The 11,830-nt window shown below is 43.1% G+C and overlaps 1 protein-coding gene across 5 annotated transcripts; it reads left to right on the plus strand.

Annotated features, from left to right (window-relative positions):
• The first annotated feature begins 115 nt into the window (after positions 1-115).
• On the plus strand, positions 116-11,723 carry slc35a5 (solute carrier family 35 member A5). 5 transcript variants are annotated; one of them, XM_042306762.1, is made up of 11 exons: positions 116-238; positions 1,421-1,595; positions 1,678-1,776; positions 1,903-2,036; positions 2,118-2,185; positions 3,180-3,368; positions 3,563-3,769; positions 3,935-4,062; positions 4,450-4,718; positions 10,048-10,092; positions 10,194-11,723. In XM_042306762.1, the coding sequence occupies exons 2-10, from the start codon at positions 1,457-1,459 to the stop codon at positions 10,063-10,065; spliced, it is 1,251 nt and encodes a 416-aa protein (XP_042162696.1). In that variant the 5' UTR covers positions 116-238; positions 1,421-1,456; the 3' UTR covers positions 10,066-10,092; positions 10,194-11,723. The 5 variants fall into 5 exon arrangements, with proteins under 5 accessions (XP_042162696.1, XP_042162695.1, XP_024244914.2 ...); XM_042306761.1 differs by lacking the exons at positions 10,048-10,092; positions 10,194-11,723 and adding an exon at positions 9,114-10,036; XM_024389146.2 differs by lacking the exons at positions 10,048-10,092; positions 10,194-11,723 and adding an exon at positions 8,996-9,064.
• The last annotated feature ends 107 nt before the right edge of the window (positions 11,724-11,830 follow it).

Below are 11,830 nucleotides of genomic sequence, written 5' to 3' on the forward strand. Positions count from 1 at the left end.
CTCTACACTATACTTGCTTGTTTTGTCACATAAACTAAAAATATGTGAACTATTAAAATTTTAGCAGCCAGGACATGGCGAGTGATTTCTGAATCGCGCATCTTCTAAATACATTAAAACATGACGTCGCCAATCCCCGTTTCATACCCATTGCGCTTGCGCGCGTCCAAGGCTACCAGGAAGCAAACCCGAAGCAGTTTGACTGTCTACAATGTGTAGACAGAAAGCTGTAGAAAATGTACGATTTCTAGTAGCTAAGTACAAACTCTTGCTTTTGGTTGAATTTTAACAGCAGGATTTCGTAGCCTACTCTTCATAGAGAAATGTTAGTTTTTGTGGACATTTTCGAGGGAGTGACACAGTGCCAGTGCTGTGCGCGTTGTTTACATTCTTGAGACACCACCAAGCAATCAAGCAGCTGGAGGAAGCTAGCTAGCTAACTAACTAACTAACGTATCTAGTTCATTTCTATTGTGGTGACAGTTTATGTGAATCAAAATACAGCTTGATAAATGTATAACTTGTATGTATGACTAGGCTAGCTAACTATCCCTTTTAGTTTGTGATAGACGTTTGATGACTTGCCCATGCACCTGCATTAGCTAGTATAGTACTGCCTGCATTTAACATGCTGTCCTAAAGTACAGTAAGCCTATTGCCATTACATATTGCCATTGCATTTGGCTATATGCAAACATGCCATGCACACATTAGTCTTCATATACAACTTGTCCTATAACAGGGTGTTTTAATGAAAATGTAGCATGACCTCTATTCATAATTTAAAATAGCCACGACCTTTTGTACATTTGTTTGTTTTGGTAAACATTACTTTAGCAACCATTTCAGCTAATGTAATAATAACTGCAGTTGAACTGTGTAACTATACTCTGGAAGAAAACCCTCTGTGTGTGTCTCTTGTGTTTGGCCCTGTCTGGCTCTCACATGCTTCTAATCAGCTTGACAAACAGGAAGATTCTGCGAAGAGGTGATAACCGTGGCTACTTTAAGGACAAAACTAGTTACTGTATATAGCCTAGGTCATGTCCTGTGGCTTTTAGAGAGGAGCAGAATAGTTAGACCTGTTTGGGATGTTGTGTTAGTAGAGGGAGAGTGGAAGTGGAAGGAGTTAAATGTGGCTACTATCTGGGCCTAATTGTACTGCTGTAGTCAACTGTATGGAGAGTGATGTGAAACTAGCAGGGTTCGAGTAGGGTGGATTAGGCTGTGAACAGTTTCTCTCAGAACTGGGGTGTGTGCTGCGGACACTGAAAGCTTAGTTTACTGTTGTCTTTGATTTCTCTGTTCTTACTGTTTTTTTCCCTTCTTATTTTCCCTCCTCTGAGTGCTCTGCCTACATGTCGGCTCTTGGCCTGCATTCATATACCAGCTCACAGTGGTTTTGTTGTGTGTGTTTCAGTGAGCCAGGAGCCCTGCGTGTGTGTGAGCCCACATCATGGCGTGCTGCCGGCTGTGCTCCAGACTGTGTCCCAGGCTGTGCTCCCGCTCCTCCGCGTACACTCTGGCCCTGGGCTTGGGCTTTGTCACCCTGGGCACCTCTCGCATCCTGCTGCTCAAGTTCTCTGCCAACACACGTTAGTACTACATTATCATTCATGGACTTCAGTTTGAATCGATGGTCTTATGTAACTGTTTTTTCTCTTCTTTGACCTATAGAGAACAAGTATGACTTCCTCCCTGCGTCTGTCAACCTGCTGGCAGAGGGGCTCAAGCTGCTCTTCTGTCTTGGCATGTCTCTGAGAGTTATGGTCAGAGGTAAGAGATGGGCACTGAGGGAGAGGGCGCCATCTTGTCCAATGCCATAATTCAGAATGTTTAGAGTTGTTGTTGTCGAGCAAGAATGTAACTGAGAGAAGGGAGATTAAAGTGTATGTATTCCAGACGGCCGTTCATGTCGAGAGCTGGGCTGCTCCTCGGGCTCTGCCTTCCTGCGTTTCATGAAGTGGTCCGTCCCCGCCTTCCTTTACTTTCTGGATAACCTCATCATCTTCTACGTCATGACCTACCTACAGCCTGTGAGTTTAATAATAACACACTGCAGTGTTTTAAATGCTAATGTTAAAGCCTCGGTTGTCTCTGATTCCTTTCCCCCACAGGCCATGGCAGTGTTGTTCTCCAATGTTGTTATCCTGACCACAGCTATCCTGTTCAGAGTTGTGCTGAAGTAAGTCACAGTTTTGTTCTGGACATAGTGTTCTGTACTGGACCTTTTATGTTTGTTTACATAGCTGATAGTGGCACTCGAGGTAAAAGTTTCCCCCTAACTACTGATCTAGGATCAGCTTACCCTGACACAACCCTAACCAATGCATCTGTTTTTAGCTCAATATCAAATCATTTCTTGGGTAACAATTAAGTACCTTACTGTGATTGTTTTCTATTAAAATGGTCAAAAAGAAACAAAAATAGCTTCTTAGCAAGGAGCAATTTAACTAGGACTGTCTGGGAGTGGTGAGGGGAAACCTAGCTGTTATTGGCAGAGAGGTTTGGTACTCTTTGTTATTGGTCTATTAACTAATTTACCACCTGGTGTTGTCACTAGACAGTTCAAAACTACATCCCACCACAACTGGCTGAAATTTCAGGCGCTTTTCAAACAGATCTTAGTGGCGCCCCCGAGTGGTGCAGCGGTCTAAGGCACTGCATCTCAGCGCTAAAGGCATCACTACAGACCCTGTTTCGATTCCAGGCTCACAACTAGCCGTTATTGGGAGTCCCATAGGGCGGCGCACAATTGGCCCAGTGTCGTCCGGGTTAAGGTTTGGACGGGGTAGGCCGTCATTGTAAATAAGAATTTGTTTTTAACTGACTTGACTAGTTAATTTAAAAAATTACACTTAAAGGGCATTATCGTCATTTTCACAGTATTACAGGAAAATCATGTTTTTGACTGCACTGGTCCTTTTTAAAGCTGGAATCTGTACTTTGTGAAACTGACACCACCGTTTGCGATATTACGACAACAAAAGTTATTTCAAACAACATTTATTTTTTACCACAATACTGGATGCACCTCTCTTCCGTTTCATTAACAAAAACAATAACAGCTTTAACCATTATTGAGGAAAAATCATAAACTGATTTCAGATCAGCATTTAGGGTCAGCCTACGTCGAAGGGCTCATCTCTGACCGCTGCTATTCCCCTCCTCTCCCCTAGGAGACGCCTGTCCTGGGTGCAGTGGGCCTCCCTGGTCATCCTCTTCCTGTCCATTGTCTCCTTGACGACAGGGTCTGGAGGCAGCCAACGGGCCATAGCGATGCCGGGCCTCCACCCCAGCCCCCTCTCCCCACCCACCAACAGCTGCCTGCTCTACACACAGCTAGAGGAGCAACGAAGGAACGACAGGTTGTCAGAGCAATGGATGGGAGGGAAGGAGGAAGGGAGGCAGTCAATGTGGAATTCAGCACTCCTCTGTACAGTGTCTGTATTAGGACATCTTCACACATCCTGCATGACACCACAAGTCTCCTTTCCCTGTCAATAAGTCAGTCTAAGTAAGTGTTCCTGCTGTCTCCCCTCCCTCCCTCCCTCCCTCCCAGTAACTCCAGCACATGGAGCTCAGTGCTGCCGGGACAGGCTGAGGCGTGGCGGGGGAGGCTGATGGGGACCCTGCGCTCTCTGGGCATGGGTCACATCCTCCTGGTGCTCCAGTGTTTTATCTCCTCCATGGCCAACATCTACAACGAGAAGATCCTCAAGGAGGGAGACCAGCTCCAAGAGAGCATCTTCATCCAGAACAGCAAACTGTAAGAACTCATGTGAACGTTGGCGCACACACACACACATGCATGAATGCAGACATATGACACACACGCACATATTCACACAGCTTTCAAACATCCCAATAACCACCGAACTATACACAAACATCCACACCCCATCTGTCTAAAAATCTGTGTATGTTGTTGCAGGTACATGTTTGGCATGCTGTTCAACGGTCTGACTCTGGGTCTAGGGGGCGAGGCGAGGGGTCTAACTGTCCGTTGTGGCCTCCTTTACGGTCACAACGTCTACTCACTGGGACTGGTGCTGGTCACTGGTAGGACACACGTACACACTGGTGCTACTGTTGTTGAATTAACCCCATACAATGTAAAGGACTGGTTCATTCATTAGCATGAATAGGTACAGTATGTACTGTGCATATGGTATATGCATTATTATTGATTCACTATTCATTACTAATATATTGATCCGTTATTCCTGACAGCTAGGGTCTGTCGGTGGCATTCATCCTAAGGCTGATTTATTAGGAATACATTATTATCAATATAAACATTATTATTAATACATTACGAAATGTATCAGTAGCTTCCCTGGGCCTGTCAGTGGCGTTCATCCTGAGGTTGATTATTATAAATGCATTATTATTGATCCATCATTATCAGTATGTACATTATTAATATATCAAATGTTTTATCCCAAGCTGCCCTGGGCCTGTCGGTGGCGTTCATCCTGAAGTTCAGAGACAACATGTTCCACGTGCTGACAGGCCAGATCACTACAGTCCTGGTCACGGCCCTGTCCCTCTTCCTCTTTGACTTCCACCCCTCGCTGGATTTCTTCCTGCAGGCGCCCGTGGTGCTGCTCGCCATCTTTGTCTACAACGCCAGCCGGCCCAAAGACCCTGAGTACGCCCTGCAGCGCGAGAAGCTGCGCGTCATTAACGGAGAGGTGCTGCAGAGGTCGCGAGGGGTGAGGACCCCTTTTTTTCCCTTCATCAATCTACACACACTACCCCATAATGACAAAGCAAAAACAGGTTTTTAGACATATTTGCAAATGTATTAAAAACACTGATATGGTATTTACATAAGAATTCAGACCATATAATCAGTACTTTGTTGAAGCACCTTTGGCAGCAATTACAGCCTCAAGGCTGAATTTAGGAAGAGGAAGAGTCTTGGTGGTTCCAAACTTCTTCCATTTAAGAATGATGGAGGCCGCTGTGTTCTTGGGGACAATCAATGCTGCAGACATTTTTTTGGTACCCTTCCCCAGATCTGTGCCTCGACACAATCCTGTCTCAAAGCTCTACGGACAATTCCTTCGACCTCATGGCTTTTTCCCCCCTGACATGCACTGTCAACTGTGGGACCACATAGACAGGTTTGTGCCTTTCCAAAACATGACCAATCAATTGAATTTACCACAGATGGACTCCAATCAAGTTGTTGAAACATCTCAAGGATGATCAATGGAAATGGGATGCACTTGAGCTCAATCTTGAGGGTTTAAATACTTATGTGAATAAGGAATTTCAAAAAAACTGTTTTTCTTTGTCATTATGGGGTTTTGTGTGTAGATTGATGAGAATAAGCCTGTAACCTATCAAAATGGGGAAAAAGTCATGAGGTCTGAATACTTTCCTAATGCACTCATTCAAGGGTTTGTCTTTATTTTGACTGTTTTCTACATTATAGAAATCGTGAAGAAATCAAAACTATGAAATAACACATACAGTGGGGCAAAAAAGTATTTAGTCAGCCACCAATTGTGCAAGTTCTCCCACTTAAAAAGATGAGAGAGGCCTGTAATTTTCATCATAGGTACACTTCAACTATGACAGACAAAATGAGAAGGAAAAAATCCAGAAAATCACATTGTAGGATTTTTTTATGAATTTATTTGCAAATTATGGTGGAAAATAAGTATTTGGTCACCTACAAACAAGCAAGATTTCTGGCTCTCACAGACCTGTAACTTCTTCTTTAAGAGGCTCCTCTGTACTCCACTCGTTACCTGTATTAATGGCACCTGTTTGAACTTGTTATCAGTATAAAATACACCTGTCCACAATCTCAAACAGTCACACTCCAAACTCCACTATGGCCAAGACCAAAGAGCTGTCAAAGGACACCAGAAACAAAATTGTAGACCTGCACCAGGCTGGGAAGACTGAATCTGCAATAGGTAAGCAGCTTGGTTTGAAGAAATCAACTGTGGAAGCAATTATTAGGAAATGGAAGACATACAAGACCACTGATAATCTCCCTCGATCTGGGGCTCCATGCAAGATCTCACCCCGTGGGGTCAAAATGATCACAAGAACGGTGAGCAAAAATCCCAGAACCACACGGGGGGACCTAGTGAATGATCTGCAGAGAGCTGGGACCAAAGTAACAAAGCCTACCATCAGTAACACACTACGCCGCCAGGGACTCAAATCCTGCAGTGCCAGACGTGTCCCCCTGCTTAAGCCAGTTCATGTCCAAGCCTGTCTGAAGTTTGCTAGAGAGCATTTGGATGATCCAGAAGAAGATTGGGAGAATGTCATGTGGTCAGTTGAAACCAAAATAGAACTTTTACCAAAAGAACACCATAACTACTGTGAAGCATGGGGGTGGAAACATCATGCTTTGGGGCTGTTTTTCTGCAAAGGGACCAGGACGACTGATCCGTGTAAAGGAAAGAATGAATGGGGCCATGTATCGTGAGATTTTGAGTGAAAACCTTCCTCCATCAGCAAGGGCATTGAAAATGAAACTTGGCTGGGTCTTTCAGCATGACAATGATCCCAAACACACCGCCCGGGCAACGAAGGAGGGGCTTCGTAAGAAGCATTTCAAGGTCCTGGTGTGGCCTAGCCAGTCTCCAGATCTCAACCCCATAGAAAATCTTTGGAGGGAGTTGAAAGTCCGTGTTGCCCAGCAACAGCCCCAAAACATCCCTGCTCTAGAGGAGATCTGCATGGAGGAATGGGCCAAAATACCAGCAACAGTGTGTGAAAACCTTGTGAAGACTTACAGAAAACGTTTGACCTCTGTCATTGCCAACAAAGGGTATATAACAAAGTATTGAGAAACTTTTGTTATTGACCAAATACTTATTTTCCACCATAATTTGCAAATAAATTCATTAAAAACCCTACATTAATTAAAACCCTACATTAAAAACCCTTCTGGATTTTTTTTCTAATTTTGTCTGTCATAGTTGAAGTGTACCTATGATGAAAATTACAGGCCTCTCTCATCTTTTTAAGTGGGAGAACTTGCACAATTGGTGGCTGACTAAATACTTTTTTGCCCCACTGTATGGATCATGTAGTAAACAAAGTGTTAAATAAATCAAAATATATTTTATATTTGAGATTCTTCAAATAGGCACCCTTTTCCTTTATGACATCTTTGCACACTCTTGGCATTCTCTCAACCAGCTTCACCTCCCTGGAATGCTTTTCCAACAGTCTTGGAGTTCCCACATTTGCTGAGCACTTGTTGGCTGCTTTTCCTTCACTCTGCAGTCTGACTCATCCCAAACCATCTCAATTTGGTTGAAGTCGGGGGATTGTGGAGGCCAGGTCATCTGATGCAGCACTCCATCACTCTCCTTATTGGTAAAATAGCCCTTACACAGCCTGGAGGTGTTTTTGGTCATTGTCCTGTTGAAAAACAAATTATAGTCCCACGAAGCGCAAATAAGATGGGATGGCGTATCGCTGCAGAATGCTGTGGTAGCCATGCTGGTTAAGTGTGCCTTTATTCTTAAATAAATCACTGACAGTGTCACCAGCAAAGCACCCCCATACCATCACACCTCCTCCTCCATGCTTTATGGTGGGAAATACACATGCAGAGATGATCCGTTCACCCACACCGCGTCTCACAAAGACATGGCTTTTGGACAAATTTCCACCAGTCTAATGTTTATTGCTCGCGTTTCTTGGCCCAGGCAAGTCTCTTCTTCTTATTGGTGTCCTTTTAGTAGTGGTGTCCTTGCAGCAATTCGACCATGAAGGCCTGATTCACACAGTCTCCTCTGAACAGTTGATGTTGAGATGTGTCTGATACTTGAGCTCTGTGAAACATTTATTTGGGCTGCAATTTCTGAGGCTGGTAACTCTAATGAACTTATCCTCCCTCTGCAGCAGAGGTAACTCTGGGTCTTCCTTTCCTTTCCAGTATCAACATAGCTTGATGGTTTTTAGGACTGCACTTGAAGAAACTTTCAAAGTTCTTGAAATGTTCCGTAATGACTGACCTTCATGTCTAAAAATAATGATAGACTGTTGTTTCTCTTTCATTATTTCAGTTGTTCTTGCCATAGTATGGACTTGATATTTTACCAAATAGGGCTGTCTTCTGTATACCCCCTCTACCTTGTCACAACACAACTGATTGACTCAAATGCATTAAGAAGGAAAGAAATTCCACAAATGAACTTTTAACAAGGCACACCTGTTATTTGAAATGCATTTCAGGTGACTACCTCATGAAGCTGGTTGAGACAATGCCAATAGTGTGCAAAGCTGTCATCAAGGCAAAGGGTGGCTACTTTGAAGAATCTCAAATATATTTGTATTTCTTTAATGCTTTTTTGCTTACTACATGATTCCATATGGGTTAATTCATAGTTTTGATGTCTTCACTATTGTTCTACAATGTAGAAAATAGTAAAAATAAAGAAAAACCCATGAATGGGTAGGTGTTCTACAACTTTTGACCGGTAGTATGTGTACAGACAGACAGACAGACAGACACAACCCACTCTCACCCATATACAGTGTGACACAGGCAAACACACATGCACACTGAGGGCAACCATGATTCTCATTTGTGTGTAATAAAGATTTAGACTGAGGGGAAACCAATGTGATTCTGTGTAATGAACAGAGTTTAGATTCCCACCACAGCCTTAGCCCTGGGTAACTGCATTACAGTAGGTACATAGATGTATTCAATTAGGTTGGTTAGAGTATGATGATAAGTAGGAGGTTGTCGGTCTATGGAGGCTCTGTGTGTAAGTTGCCTGTAGACATAAATCTAGGATCAGCACACCTTCCTCAAATCCTTAGTGTGGAAATAGCTATTAGGTAAACGCAGTCAGAAATGTGAAAAGATAGTTACATTACATTACAATATTACATAGACTGTGTTGTGAGAATCCCCCATAAGAGAGGAAGCACACCAGAGCAACGGACGGTTAGGGTACTTAAAAACAGTATGTGGCCGTCCTATCGCCTCTGACCGCAGAACACCGCCTCTGACCGCAGAACACCGCCTCTGGCCGCAGAACACCGCCTGTGACCGCAGAACACCGCCTGTGACCGCAGAACACCGCCTCTGACCGCAGAACACCGCCTGACCGCAGAACACCGCCTCTGACCGCAGAACACCGCCTCTGACCGCAGAACACCGCCTCTGACCGCAGAACACCGCCTCTGGCGGCAGAACACCTCCTCTGGCGCAGAACACCTCCTCTGACCGCAGAACACCTCCTCTGACCGCAGAACACCTCCTCTGACCGCAGAACACCTCCTCTGACCGCAGAACACCGCCTCTGACCGCAGAACACCTCCTCTGGCGGTAGAACACCGCCTCTGACCGCAGAACACCGCCTCTGACCGCAGAACACCGCCTCTGACCGCAGAACACCGCCTCTGACCGCAGAACACCTCCTCTGACCGCAGAACACCGCCTCTGACCGCAGAACACCGCCTCTGACCGCAGAACACCTCTAACCGCAGAACACCGCCTCTGACCGTTCATTTCCTGTCGATTCTATTAAGAATGGGCACAGTTAATCGAATATCAGGATATCTGAACATACGTTAGGATTCGATTACTTGAGTGCGTGTTTATTTACATTATTTATTTATTGTAGCCCTATTTTGACATTGAAAAGGCTTTGTTATAAATTAAATTAGATTATCCTTGTTACCTACAAGGATATACCATGACATTTTAAATACTTAAAATAAACTTTTGAATATTGTTTTTATAACTGTGCGTTGCCACTTCTCGCCACTTCAAATAGCAATTACTGGCGAGCCCCTAAGAGTTTCCAGAAGACCTGACACAGATCAATGCAAAACACCCAGAACCTTTTTGTAAGACAATCAGTTCTATCGTCTCTTTTACTGTTGCTTTGAACCCAAAACTACGGAGAAAAACAGCCTTCTGTTGTTTTATCTCTGCATTTGCGTCATTCTAATTGATTTAAAAGAGTCATAATTATCTGGATATTCCCCAAAATATCCTGATATTATTTGAATAGTGAAATAATATCAAATGCCCTTCCCTAGATTCTACATGGTTTTTAATCGCCTTTGTTCATCGACACCCAGCAGGTAAATGCTAACACACCACATCCACCCACTGCTTTCAGACGTTCCTCTTTCTGGTGTTATTCCTCTCTAATCTCCACCATGCTTCCTTTGTGTTTGTGTAGGATGGGGAGGAGCTGGAGAGGCTGACCAGGCCAAACACAGACAGTGAATCAGAGGAGGAGTCTGTCTAGCCTCCCATTATGACTTCACAATGGCTCAACCCTGTGATGTCATCAGTATGCCTGACTCTGTGACATGCCTGACTCTGTGACATCACAATGGAGAAACTGTCAGTCCTGAATTATGACTTTGCTATAACCTGGCCTGTGACATCATCAGCCTGTGACATCAGAATGGACATGCTATGTATTATGACATCAGAGCGGCTTGGCCTGTGGTTTTGTTGGCCTACTGTGATTGTCATAATTTATTGTACATCATAGATGCGGTAAAGAGGTCAATGGAACTCGACACAAACATGGAAATGCCATGGAAATGCATGGGGGAAAAGATCCTGAGTCTCTTCATTGCCCCCCAGCAAAATGATCCTACATTTAGGCTATTGTTTATATGTGTATTCCACACTACTGTATGTTGAGTATAATGCGTGTATGGATGTCAACCCCAATACATGTTCATGTCAACACCAATCAACTGCATTGCAGTTAAAAACTACTTTGACTACCATGACCAATTTCTATATGCTAGCTATGCTACCAGCTTATACGAACAGGAGTTAGCATTTAGCAGTCACTTTTAAACAACAACTTTTAAATGTTATTCTGCGAAAACTGGCAAATATATCAAAATCCAATTTTAGTAGCCACATTGTGGGCCTTGTTCACAAATATTCACTTTGTTAGATCAGACTTGTTGAATGCGCGCCAATCCGGCATCCTTCTTTCCCCCAAGGTCTGCGTTCCATTGACCTCTTTACCGCATCTATTCAGAAATGTGCTTGTTTGAAGATGAAAAATATGATATACAAATAATATTGTAATGGAAGAAATGGTAAATATACAATGTTGTATATGTTGTATTTAAAATAATGCTATTGCTGTTATTGACACGGTGACAAGGGTTACAGCTGTCAGATGTTGATATCTGCCAGTATGATCTTATTATGTCTTTGTTTTTATTATACATATGTGGCTATTAAGAAATCTACTCAAGGCTGTTGGATGTTTGGGAGCTAAATTAGTTTTTCTAATGGCCAACTACTCAGTTTGTCTTTACGTTAAGTACTCACAAAGACCATACAGTACTAGCACACGGACCATGTGATTTCTTCTGGTCTCAGTCCAAGTTACGTTCAGAATACCCAATCTGACGGTAAAACATGTAAGATTGCGTTTCAGATTACTTACTGAAAATTAATTGGCTTCTCTAGTGGTTTACATGTGTTCAACGGTGTTACTCCTCTCCTGTCCATGCTTATTGTGCCATATAATTTACACTTCTATCATGTATTCAAAAAAGCTTCTTGTGAAGTTGTTACGCATAACATAAAATTATTGTAATGCTGTATGCATTTAAGGCAATTTACACCTGGTTCTTTATATTACTATTCATGACACAGTGCATAATTACAATTTCTCAAACAAACAGTCAACAGATTATCAAATTAACATTAAAAACTGCCAAAAATACCATATTTTGTCTAGTTCACTATTTTTTCCGTTCTGTTGATCTGTGTTGTAATGTTCAAATTGAACCAACAGGGGGTGGTGTAGTATAATAAATGGTTACTGTGCTTAAA

Source organism: Oncorhynchus tshawytscha, linkage group LG26, assembly GCF_018296145.1.
Source record: "Oncorhynchus tshawytscha isolate Ot180627B linkage group LG26, Otsh_v2.0, whole genome shotgun sequence".
Lineage (NCBI taxonomy): Eukaryota > Metazoa > Chordata > Actinopteri > Salmoniformes > Salmonidae > Oncorhynchus > Oncorhynchus tshawytscha.